The 15791-nt window shown below is 40.5% G+C and overlaps 1 protein-coding gene across 1 annotated transcript; it reads right to left on the reverse strand.

The window, feature by feature from the left end:
• Positions 1-1513: 1513 nt before the first annotated feature.
• Positions 1514-10014, reverse strand: pex16 (peroxisomal biogenesis factor 16). Its single transcript, XM_083760158.1, has 10 exons — positions 9770-10014; positions 8381-8416; positions 7847-7923; positions 6687-6820; positions 6361-6461; positions 5758-5988; positions 5295-5367; positions 4133-4252; positions 3549-3613; positions 1514-1905 (listed from the first exon to the last, which is right to left on the reverse strand). Exons 1-10 carry the CDS (start codon positions 9894-9896, stop codon positions 1847-1849), a joined length of 1023 nt encoding a protein of 340 aa, XP_083616284.1. The 5' UTR covers positions 9897-10014; the 3' UTR covers positions 1514-1846.
• Between the last annotated feature and the right edge of the window lie 5777 nt (positions 10015-15791).

Below are 15791 nucleotides of genomic sequence, written 5' to 3' on the forward strand. Positions count from 1 at the left end.
TTTCACTTCATGCAATAAATCTTGAATATATGAAAGTTTCCCTGTTGCCCCACTGATAAACGGTGCAGAAGATACTGAACACAATGGATGGAACATTCAACTATTTATTTGTAGGATACATAAAGAAACTTATCGGGTATGTTAATAAACACTGAAAACTCAATGCGTGCCTTTATCTTCATTGTGGCCCGGCTAGAATAAGTTATATATTGGTCATCGTATGAGGATTATCATTTTCATTATGCCTAGTGTCTGCAATTAATATGAATGTCAATTAACACTGTCATAAAACACGATTGTTTATATTCAATGAATGTCAATTAACACCGTCATAAAACACTGAAAAGATCACAACATAATTTACATGAGTGCTTAATTGCTGGATTAGCCTTGACGCAGGTAATAATTTAAATGTTATATAAGTTAAAAATACAATTTCAAAAGGCATTCATTTTTGCAACTGCATTCACAGCTAAATCTTTAGTGCTGGTTTTAAACGGTCACAAAGAATTAAATATTGAATGTGGTCTACACAGAGTACACCTTTGACATGTTCTTCAAACTCATCGGCTGGCAAAACAATGTATATCCACAGCACTTTTTGAAAACACTCAATCCATAGACCATATTGAAAAACAAGAAAAATAGAACCGTTACAGGCAAATGGTTGACAGTTGTGTGAAAGAAAATGTACATTCATAACTGACAGTTGTCCTGGCTGCTGGCTCCTCAAAGCTTTAGGCTAGTTTCACATTTGGTACAATTATACCGGCCAGGCAGCCAGATATACTAGTGTTTTTCCATTGTTTTGAGGGGCTCTAGCCCCTCCAACATCTGCTTTTCACTCGTGACGTCATGTGGCAGCCAAGTCTATGGACTCTTAATGTTTGTTATTGTGTTATTATTGTATATAAATCAAGATGTATCACACGGTCTCACGCCATTACGTCAGTGTCCTAAACAAACATTAAGTGTCCATAGACTTGGCTACCATTAGATGTCCGTTAAGTGCTCTAAACAAACATTAAAAGTCCATATACTTGTGCTCTCTAAACAAACATTAAAAGTCCATATACTTGTGCTCTCTAAACAAACATTAAAAGTCCATAGACTTGGCTGCCATCGGACGTAATCTCAAAAGACAGGCATTGGAGGGGCTAGTGCCTCTCAAAAAGAAAAGTCAGATAAAAGATTTACTGTGGATGCACACACATCTATCAAAACTGTAACAAAAAAAACATGCCTAAATTACAGGAATCAAATATTACTCCAAAATTATGAATGTAAGAATGAAAATATTACTACATTTTCTTTTGTCTTATTAACACATTATTACACCGTTTCTCAAAGTAAGGTCTGGGGACCACGAGGGGTAACTCTCAGAGTACAAATAGGACCGCATGGACCCGTATACGACTACGGGTCCATTTGGTTCCATTTGTTCCATAACGTTATTTCCACTCAGAAAGCCAAAAATGGTATTGGTCCCAGCAGGCTACATGAGTGAACACTGAGGATTTTACAGTGCACGCACTGGGGTCGCAGAGATTACAATAGCAGATCTACAAGCTCATACGAGCTTGTAGGTCTGCTATGTATCAAATGGGAGGTCTGGTGGGTTCAGAATCACCTGGTTAAATATCCATCAGAGGCAGATTACAGTCTCCACATCACGGATTGTCTGCCACTCTTTGCCAGAACAGTGACATCATGTCTGGCTTTGGGGACAATTGCGGCCTCCCCTGTGGTTCAAATTAAACCAGCGTGTGATCCCCCCCCCCCCCCCCCCCCCCCACCTGGTGGCCACAGCAGAGAACTGACAGGAGCCGCTCACAATCCCAGATGTTTAACCCCAGTTGTAGAAGTAGATCTTCTGCCAGACAGGGAGGTAGTCCATCAGAGGCCCTGTGATGATCGGGGATCATATTATTAGTCCATCAGAGGCCCTGAAGCATAAAAGTATTCTTTAACCCATTCTGACCTGAGATCAGATTCTAAAAGTGTCTTCTACATCCTGACAGTTTTCTGAAAAAGCTATGTTTCTACGTCAGTCGTTAAAAAAATAGCAGACCTACAAGCTCGTGAGCTTGTAGAGCTTGGACATTCGCCATAAATAGCTGATCTACAAGCTCACAACACTGATTTGTAACACTGATACGTTTCCCATATCCAAAACATCTATTATAAAATTACATTCAGGATAACTCAATCTGGACATAAATGTCATTATTGCATTGAGTGGAAAGCACCTGTACTTCACCATTGTTTTCAACAGTGCTGAATGGACTTCTGAAGGCAGGCCTCTGTCTTAAGAGGGTCTTAAGATGCTCTTAAGACGTCTTAAGACCCTCCGCCTTAAGGTCTTAAGAAGACGGTGTGTGACAGACCCTCCACCTTGAGACGGTGGCTTTGAAACACAGTTTCTGATTGGCTGGGCTGTAACGGTTGGTCTAAGGAGGTCCATCATTGGTTAATCGGCTGTCTTTGCACGCTACTAATGTGAACATTGGCTATTTAAAAGAAAATCTGATATACAAGCTCACAGCATGTCACTTCGTGCCTTATCTGTCATGTTTGAACATTTAAAAACAGTGAATGGGTTAAGTACTCAATTACTTTCCACCACTGCGTCTATACTAGAAGTGTATGCTATACTTGTTTAATAGAGCACTGAAGTCTGACGTCAATATCGGTAGAGGGCGCAAATCCACGGGTTCATGTACTTTTTATTTGCATTATAATCCCCATAGGGGGATTTTAGATCACCTCATATAAGAACTGCGTTTGAAAAATAAACATGTCACCCCGGCCGCTTCACTCATATGGATATGAAGAATCAACTGATTGAGAGAAAACGCTAATGTTACTGCTACTGAATTAGTTACATTTTCTCTAGAAACAGACTGTGTATCATATATGAGTGACTGACTGTTGCAAACGATACAGAGACACCCCCCTGACAATAACACAGAGACAGCTTGTTTATTTTTGGACCACAACACTTTGATATGATATTTGATGTGATATTAAGATCACCCCATGTTATTCTCCATAGAGAAATTACTTCCGTGAACCAGGGGAATGGAAGGGATGAGCGAGTGACGTCAGGACTTTAGAACCAGGGGAATGGAAGGGATGAGCGAGTTACGTCAGGACTTTAGAACCAGGGGAATGGAAGGGATGAGCGAGTGACGTCAGGACTTTAGAACCAGGGGAATGGAAGGGATGAGCGAGTGACGTCAGGACTTTAGAACCAGGGGAATGGAAGGGATGAGCGAGTTACGTCAGGACTTTAGAACCAGGGGAATGGAAGGGATGAGCGAGTTACGTCAGGACTTTAGAACCAGGGGAATGGAAGGGATGAGCGAGTTACGTCAGGACTTTAGAACCAGGGGAATGGAAGGGATGAGCGAGTTACATCAGGACTTTAGAACCAGGGGAATGGAAGGGATGAGCGAGTTGCGTCAGGACTTTAGAACCAGGGGAATGGAAGGGATGAGCGAGTTACGTCAGGACTTCGGTGCTCTATAGAATTGATTGTCACTTACGTGCCATAAGTCCTACACCTGGTACATGATCAGCCAGCAGTCTGAGTAGGAAGAGGATCTTTGTCCTGTGGGTAAAAAACAAAAACAAATAATTAATCAATAATTGATTGAATACTGTATAATTCTTTTGTTCAAAGTGATCCACTTTAAGCAATAGTGCTGCTTAAATAATAACTGGGATAGAAAGAGTGTGAGTATCTTACTCAGAGTATGTCATAGAAAGGAGAGGGTAGGAGGTAATAGAGCAGGGTTCCCCAATTAGTGGGCCGCCGAGCGCCCCCTTGTGGCCCACGGAAGAATTAAAAAAGAAAAGGTTTTATTTATTTATTTTGGGGGGGGGGGGGGGGGGGGGGTGTCCCAGATATAAATGGCTTTAAATGGGGTTCAGTAGACTCTGCATGTCAAACTGGGGGTCCTTTTCAAATGGGGTCTTGCCCTGAACATTAATTTCAGGGCAAGACCTCGACCTCACGCGTGCCGACTCCGCCCCCAGCCTGGTACGTAGTCAAAATATGGCCCTTGAGGAAAATTAATTGGGGAACCCTGTAATAGAGTATCTTACTCAGAGTAATATAGTATCTTACTCAGAGTATCTGTCGTAGAACGGGGATCGTAGGAGGTAATACAGCAGCAGGAAGGTTCTCCTCCTCATCTCGCTGCGTTCCCAGCGGTTGATGAACTTGGTTTCATTGAGCAACGCAAAACTGGAACAAAACAAACCGTTAAGAGGTCAAGAGGTCACCTACAGCAGCTCACCATCTCCATGGTCGTCTCGCGTTGCCAGACTGTCGCCTCTTGCAATTTTCAAATGCTTCCGTCGTACAGTCTGGAGCAATGGAAGCTCTATCATGAGTAAAATATATGAGTGTATATATATATATATGGAGCCTCCTCCTCACTTCCGTTTCGTCTTTACAGTCGCGCAAATGTATCCTATATATATAAAAATAAATCATCTAAGCATATAATTTTTTTGAACGATTAGGCTCTAAAGACAATAATAATAATATTATTTTAAAACATGTTAAGGAGGGACTAGTTTAGAAGATATCCAGTAGAACTAAAAGACAAGTCATTTCATGTGTTCGGTTGTTGCACTCTTGAAAATAGCAGATCTACAAGCTCACAACGTGTCGCACTGCAAAGCATTGTGAGTTTGTACATCGGCGATTTTCAGCATGCAACCAAGTGTAAAACCAGGCATTACGACGCCATCAAGGCCCGTTTGACTAAATTCAGTCGATTAAATCAACTGTAGATTTAGTCGACTAAAATCTAACAAAGCGTAGCTCTGTGCAGGCTTTAGTTTCGATCCAATTATTAGTTTGTTTTACCCATAGAGTATATATGAATAGAGAAGACACCCGAGTTCTCCTCCCATCCACTTGCATTAAGTTGCTCAAAAGCGCATGAGGCGATTTCACTCCTCCTTCCTGGTAGGAACAGAGTGCATTCTGGGACGGATTTGCCTCAAACACATGAACACGCTGCCATGACTATCATTGTGCCGTTTGTGCGCGTTCACGTATGAAACATTCGTTCATGTGTCATGGCCTCAAACACATGAACGTGCGCAATGATAGTCAACGGACCAGCGCTGGCTCGAGCTGCAATGACAAATTCGGCCACTATGTCCATTTCGCCTCAGGGTTTCTTCTGGGTGCCTTCTCTATTCATATATACTCTAAGGTTTTACCCCCTCGTTATTCCAGTGATAAAGTAATATAATGAGAATAACATGTTTACCTGGAGAGGTCCATGACACCGGAGACCAGCCAGGGCTTCCAGGAGCGTTTTCCACAAAGTGCCAGGCACAGCACTGCATGCTTTACACTCAGGGAAAATACAAGACATGTGGACTAGAGGGCTTCTAACAGGGAGTGCCGTGGCACCCTAGGGTACCTTGACCTCACAATACTGTATCAACTTTAGGCCCTCGATACTTTGGCTCTGTACTTGGTCTGCTCCTTTTCCCCCCCAAAACTACCCCCCAAACTCTTTGCAGAAAATAGCCGATGTGCAAGCTCAGAGCACGATGCGTTGTGAGCTCAGAGCATGAGGCGTTGTGAGCTCATTAACGTCACATACATAGGCGGACGACACAGGACACGGACATTGCTGTTCCTTGGAGTGGTTGCACCGCTCAAAAAAATCCTATCATTTGTAGTAACTAACTCTGTTGAAGACCCATGCTTTATGTGAAGGATACAGTGTGCCAGCGGTCGTCCGATGTATACCGACTCAGCGATGGTCTCATAGAGGCTCAGATCTGTGGTGGTTCCGTTGAGCTCATCTTTGAAGTCCCTCGTGCTGTCCTGACCGGGTGCTGCCCACAGTCTGGCCTGCAGCGTGGAGCCAGCAGTGCCCAGATGCCTCATGACCCGACCAGAACGATGGCCCACAAAGCATGGATCACTCTGCACGTCTTCATGGCTGTCGTCTGAAACATGGACACAAGCACAGAAACATGGCTGTCCTCTGAAACATGGACACAAGCACAGAAACATGGCTGTCATCTGAAACATGGACACAAACACAGAATATGGATTCAGATATATCATCTTAAACATGGACACAAGCACAGAGAGAGCATTATCTGGAGTGCAACAGAGCCCAGACAATATGTCACTTATTTGTTTTGGACCATCTTAGATTGCGGCATCCTATATTAAAATTGGCTTAATCAGTTGGTTGGTATTGTGACTTTATATATTGTCAGATACTTGCATGTTTCATTATATTAGATTAGATTATATATAAATGTGATTATAATGCATTATAGACCCAACCCAACGTTCTAATGAGTACTGACCTCCGTTAGAGAAATCTGCCTCCCTGTCCAGCGGGATTATGGGAGGAGACGTTTGGATGCCAGATTTGTACCATAGAAGAAGAACGAAGCGCAAAATTGTTCTAGGAAAGAATATGGAGAGGAAATGTATTTAAAACAGAGCTTGACACTCACAACATGCAACCAAGCATAAAATGACTCTGTCTAGTTTCTGACAAAATTGTCAATATACTGTGATATGTTAATGTGACTAGATCCAGTGTGTGTGTGTGTGTGTGTGTGTGTGTTATTAGCCATAATTGAGCTCTTATTCATATGAGCCCGTCCTCGTTATGAAGAAGCCATACTTTGCCAGTTGGATGAGTCCGATGACCATCCAGCGTCCAGCCTCGCCCCACAGCTTGGTGGAACCCATCTCTAGAAACACCTCCACGTACTCCAGCACTGACAGCCATGTCAGCAGCCTCTGCTGAGAGAGAGACTGGAGCAACACAGAATGATAGTGGAATTTAATGTTAATGCCCCTGACCACCTTACCCCTAATGCCCCTGATGCCCCTGACCACCTTAGGAGTGGAGTAGGCTTCCACTTCCGGTTCACGGACCAGGGGTCATTTGTTCTCCTTGAATAATGCCCCTGACCACCTTAGGAGTAGAGTAGGCTTCCACTTCCGGTTCACAGACCAGGGGTCATTTGTTCTCCTTGAATAATGCCCCTGACCACCTTAGGAGCAGAGTAGGCGGCTTTCACGTCGGGTTCACGGACCAGGGGTCATTTGTTCTCCTTGAATAAGACAAGGCTGAAGTTTACAACCATAGATATAAAAAAATATAGATGCCTCATTGGCCGCTGCAGAGGAAGTCAAGTCGCGCCTCTGATTGGCCGAACCGAACGTCCCGACGTCCCCTTCCGTTTCTTCCACTATGCTTCGCAAGGAACCTCGGGAAAGCTTTGCCGATGCAATCACGCATCGCCATCGCCTCCATATTGCCTTCCGTTGAGATACAGACGCCCCCAGAGCCGTCTACCTTTATATGTCTATGTTTACCACAGTGTTTAGGTCGGGACATGTTCTGTGTCTGCGTGGATCAGTGCGAGTGAGTTGTGAGCTTTGCGCACCAGTGAAAGTACACGGCAGAGAGAGGTATATTCATTTGGTGTCGGATTCATACTTATTATGCGTTTATCAGGATCAGGCTGGACTTTTGGCCCTGCACAGGGATTTAATGAGCAAGATCCGCTTTTTTTTACACCGTCCAAATAAACAAAGTCTGTTCCAAATCGTTTATCGCACAGGCCTACGTGGTTATGTTACTTGAAATAGTGACAAACGCTCATAGACTCCAGTGCATTCATTCCATAACATTCAAGTTCAAGGCTTTGTCACTATTCGCCTTAATCGCCTATAGAAGTCTATGTAGAAGAAGAGTGGACTGGCCCAATAAAGTGAGCGGAGGTGATGCAACTCTCTAAAAGAAGGCTCTGGGTTAAGCCAACGTTCACTCACCATATCCAGGGAGCATCTGAGCTTTTTGCGCAGAATGCCATCATTAAACAGAACCAGAAGGTTGGAGGCCGAGTACACTGGAAAGCAACGCAAGAGGAAAAGGACTATGTCAAAAACAAGCCCAATAATAAACTAAACTGCCACCAGAATACTGCTATTTCTCTATAGGAGGGCATAGCAGTGGTGGCATTTTCTGGTTCCATCGTTCCAGACCCAATTCATTTTTCCCCTAGAGATTTCCAAAAACATCTATATAAATTGTTTTAACTCATACACTGCCAAATCTATTTCTCCCCTGCTCTCTTTTTTCGTTTCTTACCTTTTCAGCGTTTTTAATACTACTATACAGCTTGAATTTGGAGTTATAAAGTATTTTACCAGCCATCTCATGTGTGCCTAATATTAAAGAATTAAACGTATTACTTTAATAAAATGTAGTTAAATTATTTTACTTAATGATACTTAATGCACACAAACTTAACACACACACACGCACACGCACACACACGTCAAGGTGTACTGTGTACTTCTTACCCAATTCTGAAAGCTCGTGGGAGTCTGCAAATCGACCTGCAAAATAAGATGACATTATTGTACATTGCAGATACATGTCATGTGATACACATTATACAGCAAAGGGTAAGCTAAAACAACTTTTTGCTGTTAGACTCTTGATAGTTTAATTGCTCTTTTTAATGAAAATAAGTACAGTACAGCCCACGGCTAAAGAGTTAACAGTCCAATCTTGTGGCATTCTAATTTGTAGCTCTGTGTGTAATCGCACAATAATGAATTACTGTAACTTTAAAACTTTTCATATAGTTTTCTTCATATCCATTTGAACGTTGGACAGATGTGACTGATGTGACTGGGGGGGGGCTCACACCAACCACAACACATGTCAATGTGTTTGTTGTTGCCTTCTAAATTAGTAAACAGATCGACCTAAAGTTGTACACATGTCCATGCAGACCATGCTGTATTGATGTTGGTACCATAGGAGAAATAACAGGCAAACATTGATCAAAATAACAATTCTACATTCTCTAATTGTGTAGACGTATAGTCAAATAACTTAAGTATTAGTAATGCAGATGTTTAACAATAATTTAAAGCAAAGCAAAGTTACCATGTTTACCCAGGGTAACTGGACTAAGCTCAAGAACTTGTTTACAGCCAGGCCCTGCTCATAGAACATTTCATGGTAGGGGTTCAATGCCTTGCTCAAGGGAACTTCAGCGGTGGTAATTTTAACGTGCCGGTCCCGGGGATACGAACTAGCGACCTTCCGATATCAAGACCGCTCCGCAAACCGTTCGGCCACCGCTGCCCCAAAATCTAACTCTTGAGAGTGTAAAATGAAACCAAATGGTCTATGTTCTATATAGCAATGATTACTATCACACTATAGAGCTATAACACGGTTACTGAACAAACCATCACAATAATATAGAGCTAACTTGTTAACTAACCAATATCACCTTTCAAAATGTCAAATGGGGGAATAGGCACCAAGAAGTGCCAAGAAGAGTCAGGTTACACACAGTATAACTAACCTGATATCAGTCGGAACACCGTGGTACATTTACATTATTTACTTTCCGTGGAAAGTAAATGTACTCAAGTACTGTACTTTAGTACTTACAGTAAGTACAAATTTTAAGGCATTTTTTACTGTACTGGAGTATTTTCCAAATTTTTATACTTTTTACTCCACTGTCTGCAACACAATTATTTGAAAACTTGAGTTACTACTAGTTAGTTACTTTGTATATTTTGATTATTACAAAATATACCACTTTGGCTATTTGAAAATAGCCGATCTACAAGCTCACACTGTGACATTTTATAGTACACACTACACAATGATACCATGTGAAACCGGGACACAGAACTTGTCCTTCTGGACCTGGTTGAGCTCACCTGCTATGAGGTAAGACAGAGTTCGGACGGTGCTCTCTAGGTGAGCTGTGGCTGAAGGATTCTTCCTCACGAACTCACTGTAGCGCTCATACAACCGACTAACTTTATCCATGTACACTTTGGACATTTTAACGTCACTACGGAACGAGCGCACATCGGCTTCTCGTAGTTTAATGAGATGTTTTTAAGACTTAAAATTGTGAAAGCTTTAATTCGGAATGTTTTCAGGGTGCTTTCAGCGCGGAGCTTCTCGCCGGAAGTCATAAAAACAAAACATCCGGCGTGTTGTTGTCAACTTGTCCTGCGGTGAAATGCTTCCCGAAAACCCGCGTGTGAAATTCAACCACAGTTCCGGGGGCCTGTTTCACGAAACTTGGATTAACTAATCCAGGATTTAGGCCAAAACCAGGTTTTTAAAATCCTGATCTTTACAGCCTGGTTTATTCCGTTCCACTAAAGCCAAGCGAGGCTCAGAACTGGCGGATTTGGCGAGCCGGGATCAGCAAGCCTGGCTTAATAGACACTCTGGCTGCATCCGAATTGCTAGGGTTGTTCCCTACTCCCTACCCCCCATACGGGGATCCAGACTCTAGTGGACTCTATAGTGATGATTTCGGACAATACTCCCTGTATGGGGAGCACCGACTCTGACGTCAATATCGGTAGAGGGCGCTGTAGGTCCGCGGGTTCATGTACATTTTATTTGCATGAAATCCCCATTAGGTTAGTCGATCTATAAGCAACGCGACGTCCGTGTTGTGAGCTTGTATCGAGTAGGCCTACTTTTGGTAAAGAATTACCAAAAGTAAAGAATTACCAAAAGTAGCCGATCTACAAGCTCTGCTCACAATAATAATACGGACGTAAAAAAAGTAAAGAATTACCAAAAGTAGCCGATCTACAAGCTCTGCTCACAATAATAATACGGACGTTTGGTGTTAACAGAAACAGCAGTCCAATAAATGACTGCCTACATAATGAAGTTTTAATGTATTTATCGCAATTCAATGAAATAATGTTAGATAGCATATTTTTTCATGGCAGGAATTAATGAATATTAATAAAACATATGTTCGGACACAATTAATGTGTCTCACATGCATGCATTTAGCCTACGTTTGTGATAAAGAATCTCACAAATATATTCTACAGCAAGCAACTGATTCCTCTCCTAACGTCATGCGCTGGGCCTGGGTGATACAATGGATCAGTAATACTATTGCAAATGAGTAATTTATTATAAATAAAATAAAACGATTTCAAATAAATGCACAGATCATTTGTCTCGAGATCTGTAGCTTCGAGATCCGCCAGGGAAGGGAAAACGAAAGTTTAAAAAGTACATTTGTGTTGAGTTCTTTCGCTGGTTCAACTTCTGCCTCTTCTGAGTTGGAGCGCAATGAGCGCATGCATGCAGAAGCAGCGCACGTGCGCAAACGCGTGCATGTGCGCTCAATAGCCCATACCGTACGGCATACTATAGCACGCCGTTTTTCATCATTTTTGAGGATTTGAAAAAAAAGAAAAAAAAAAGAAACGATGGGTTATAGCCCATAGTTTTTTGATTTTTTGATTTTTTTTTTCAAATCCTCAAAAATGATAAAAAACGGCGTGGTATAGTATGCCGTAGGGTATGGGCTATAGCCCATGGTCAACAATGGGATAAAAAACGTCTAAGAATAGACGTCTATTTTTAGACGTGTTTTAGACGTCTATTTTTAGACGTTTTTATCCCATTTTTAGACGCTCGTCTAATAGCCCATACCGTACCGTACACGTACCGTACACGTCTAAAAATAGACGTATTTTAGACGTCTATTTTTAGACGTTTTTATCCCATTTTTAGACGCTCGTCTAATAGCCCATACCGTACGGCATACTATAGCACGCCGTTTTTCATCATTTTTGAGGATTTGGAAAAAATGGAAAAAAAATAACGATGGGTTATAGCCCATCGTTTTTTTTGGGGTTTTTTTTCAAAAATAGACGTCTAAAATACGTCTATTTTTAGACGTGTTTTAGACGTCTATTTTTTGATGTTTTTATCCCATTTTTAGACGCTCGTCTAATAGCCCATACCGTACGGCATACTATAGCACGCCGTTTTTCATCATTTTTGAGGATTTGAAAAAAAAGGAAAAAAGAAATAACGATGGGTTATAGCCCATCGTTTTTTTATTTTTTTCAAATCCTCAAAAATTATGAAAAACTATTTTTAGACGTTTTTTATCCCATTTTTGACCCTACGGCATACTATAGCACGCCGTTTTTTTTCATTTTTGAGGATTTGAAAAAAAAAGAAACGATGGGCTATAACCCATCGTTATTTTTTTTTTCCATTTTTTTCAAATCCTCAAAAATGATGAAAAACGGCGTGCTATAGTATGCCGTACGGTATGGGCTATTAGACGAGCGTCTAAAAATGGGATAAAAACATCTAAAAATAGACGTCTAAAACACGTCTAAAAATAGACGTATTTTTAGACGTTTTTTATCCCATTTTTGACCATGGGCTATATAGCTCATACCGTACGGCATACTATAGCACGCCGTTTTTTATCATTTTTGAGGATTTGAAAAAAAAAAAGAAAAAAAAAAGAAAAAAACGATGGGCTATAACCCATCGTTATTCTTTTTTCCAAATCCTCAAAAATGATGAAAAACGGCGTGCTATAGTATGCCGTACGGTATGGGCTATTAGACGAGCGTCTAAAAATGGGATAAAAACGTCTAAAAATAGACGTCTAAAACACGTCTAAAAATAGACGTATTTTAGACGTCTATTTTTAGACGTTTTTTATCCAATTTTTGACCATGGGCTATAGCCCATACCCTACGGCATACTATAGCACGCCGTTTTTTATCATTTTTGAGGATTTGAAAAAAAAATCAAAAAACTATGGGCTATAACCCATCGTTTCTTTTTTTTTCTTTTTTTTCAAATCCTCAAATCCTCTCGATTTTCCGTTTTCCGTTTTCTCGATTTTCCGTTTTCTCGATTTTCCGTTTTCCATTTTCCGTTTTCTCGATTTTCCGTTTTCTCGATTTTCCGTTTTCTCGATTTTCCGTTTTCTCGATTTTCCGTTTTCTCGATTTTCCATTTTCTCGATTTTCCGTTTTCTCGATTATCCGTTTTCCGTTTTCTCGATTTTCCGTTTTCTCGGTTTTCACGATTTTCGATTTTCCGTTTTCTCGATTTTCCGTTTTCCGTTTTCTCGATTATCCGTTTTCTCGATTTTCCGTTTTCTCGATTTTCCGTTTTCCGTTTTCTTGATTTTCCGTTTTCCGTTTTCTCGATTTTCCGTTTTCTCGATTTTCCGTTTTCAAGATTTTCCGTTTTCAAGATTTTCTGTTTTCTCGATTTTCCGTTTTCTCGATATTCCGTTTTCAAGATTTTCCGTCTTCCATTTTCTCGTTTTTCCGTTTTCTCGATTATCCGTTTTCCGTTTTCTCGATTTTCCGTTTTCTCGGTTTTCACGATTTTCGATTTTCCGTTTTCTCGATTTTCCGTTTTCCGTTTTCTCGATTATCCGTTTTCTCGATTTTCCGTTTTCTCGATTTTCCGTTTTCTCGATTTTCCGTTTTCCGTTTTCTGGATTTTCCGTTTTCTCGTTTTTCCGTTTTCCGTTTTCTCGATTTCCGTTTTCCGTTTTCTTGATTTTCCGTTTTCTCGATTTTCCGTTTTCCGTTTTCTCGATTTTCCGTTTTCTCGATTTTCCGTTTTCCGTTTTCTCGTTTTCTCGATTCCCGTTTTCTCGATTTTCCGTTTTCTCGATTTTCCATTTTCCGTTTTCTCGATTTTTCGTTTTCAAGATTTTCCGTTTTCTCGATTTTCTGTTTTCTCGATTTTCCGTTTTCTCGATTTTCCGTTTTCTCGATTCCCGTTTTCTCGATTTTCCGTTTTCTCGATTTTCCGTTTTCAAGATTTTCCGTTTTCAAGATTTTCCGTTTTCAAGATTTTCTGTTTTCAAGATTTTCCGTTTTCTCGATTTTCCGTTTTCCGTTTTCTGGATTTTCCGTTTTCTCGTTTTTCCGTTTTCCGTTTTCTCGATTTCCGTTTTCCGTTTTCTTGATTTTCCGTTTTCTCGATTTTCTCGATTTTCCGTTTTCTCGATTTTCCGTTTTCTCGATTTTCCGTTTTCCGTTTTCTCGTTTTCTCGATTCCCGTTTTCTCGATTTTCCGTTTTCTCGATTTTCCATTTTCCGTTTTCTCGATTTTCCGTTTTCTCGATTCCCGTTTTCTCGATTTTCCGTTTTCTCGATTTTCCGTTTTCAAGATTTTCCGTTTTCAAGATTTTCCGTTTTCTCGATTTTCTGTTTTCAAGATTTTCCGTTTTCCGTTTTCTCGATTTTCCGTTTTCTCGATTTTCCGTTTTCCGTTTTCTCGATTTTCCGTTTTCCGTTTTTCGAAAAAAAGGAGAAATGTAAATGAATGTGATTGCTGTATATTACAACAAAACAATCCAAGGCACTGGTTGTGGTACTTCCTGGTTTACCAGTTTTCTCGATTTTCTGTTTCTCGATATTCCGTTTTCAAGATTTTCCGTTTTCTCGATTTTCCGTTTTCTCAATTTTCCGTTTTCTCGATTTTCCGTCTTACATTTTCTCGTTTTTCCGTTTTCTCGATTATCCGTTTTCCGTTTTCTCGATTTTCCGTTTTCTCGATTTTCCGATTTCCGTTTTCTCGTTTTCTCGATTCCCGTTTTCTCGATTTTCCGTTTTCTCGATTTTCCGTTTTCAAGATTTTCCGTTTTCTCGATTTTCTGTTTTCTCGATTTTCCGTTTTCTCGATTTTCCGTTTTCTCGATTCCCGTTTTCTCGATTTTCCGTTTTCTCGATTTTCCGTTTTCAAGATTTTCCGTTTTCTCGATTTTCTGTTTTCTCGATTTTCTGTTTTCCGTTTTCAAGATTTTCCGTTTTCTCGATTTTCTGTTTTCTCGATTTTCCGTTTTCTCGATTTTCCGTTTTCTCGATTCCCGTTTTCTCGATTTTCCGTTTTCTCGATTTTCTGTTTTCAAGATTTTCCGTTTTCTCGATTTTCCGTTTTCTCGATTCCCGTTTTCTCGATTTTCCGTTTTCTCGATTTTCCGTTTTCAAGATTTTCCGTTTTCAAGATTTTCCGTTTTCTCGATTTTCAGTTTTCAAGATTTTCCGTTTTCCGTTTTCTCGATTTTCCGTTTTCCGTTTTCTCGATTTTCCGTTTTCCGTTTTCTCGATTTTCCGTTTTCCGTTTTTCGAAAAAAAGGAGAAATGTAAATGAATGTGATTGCTGTATATTACAACAAAACAATCCAAGGCACTGGTTGTGGTACTTCCTGGTTTACCAGTTTTCTCGATTTTCTGTTTCTCGATATTCCGTTTTCAAGATTTTCCGTTTTCTCGATTTTCCGTTTTCTCAATCTTCCGTTTTCTCGATTTTCCGTCTTCCATTTTCTCGTTTTTCCGTTTTCTCGATTATCCGTTTTCCGTTTTCTCGATTTTCACGATTTTCCGTTTTCTCGATTTTCCGTTTTCCGTTTTCTCGTTTTCTCGATTCCCGTTTTCTCGATTTTCCGTTTTCTCGATTTTCCATTTTCCGTTTTCAAGATTTTCCGTTTTCAAGTTTTTCCGTTTTCTCGATTTTCTGTTTTCTCGATTTTCCGTTTTCTCGATTTTCCGTTTTCTCGATTTTCTGTTTTCTCGATTTTCCGTTTTCAAGATTTTCCGTTTTCTCGATTTTCTGTTTTCTCGATTTTCCGTTTTCCGTTTTCTCGATTTTCCGTTTTCTCAATTTTCCGTTTTCTCGATTTTCCGTCTTACATTTTCTCGTTTTTCCGTTTTCTCGATTATCCGTTTTCCGTTTTCTCGATTTTCCGTTTTCTCGATTTTCCGATTTCCGTTTTCTCGTTTTCTCGATTCCCGTTTTCTCGATTTTCCGTTTTCTCGATTTTCCGTTTTCAAGATTTTCCGTTTTCTCGATTTTCTGTTTTCTCGATTTTCCGTTTTCTCGATTTTCCGTTTTCTCGATTCCCGTTTTCTCGAT

This window comes from Protomyctophum parallelum (genome assembly GCF_964188405.1).
Source record: "Protomyctophum parallelum genome assembly, chromosome: 2".
In the NCBI taxonomy this organism is placed as follows: domain Eukaryota; kingdom Metazoa; phylum Chordata; class Actinopteri; order Myctophiformes; family Myctophidae; genus Protomyctophum; species Protomyctophum parallelum.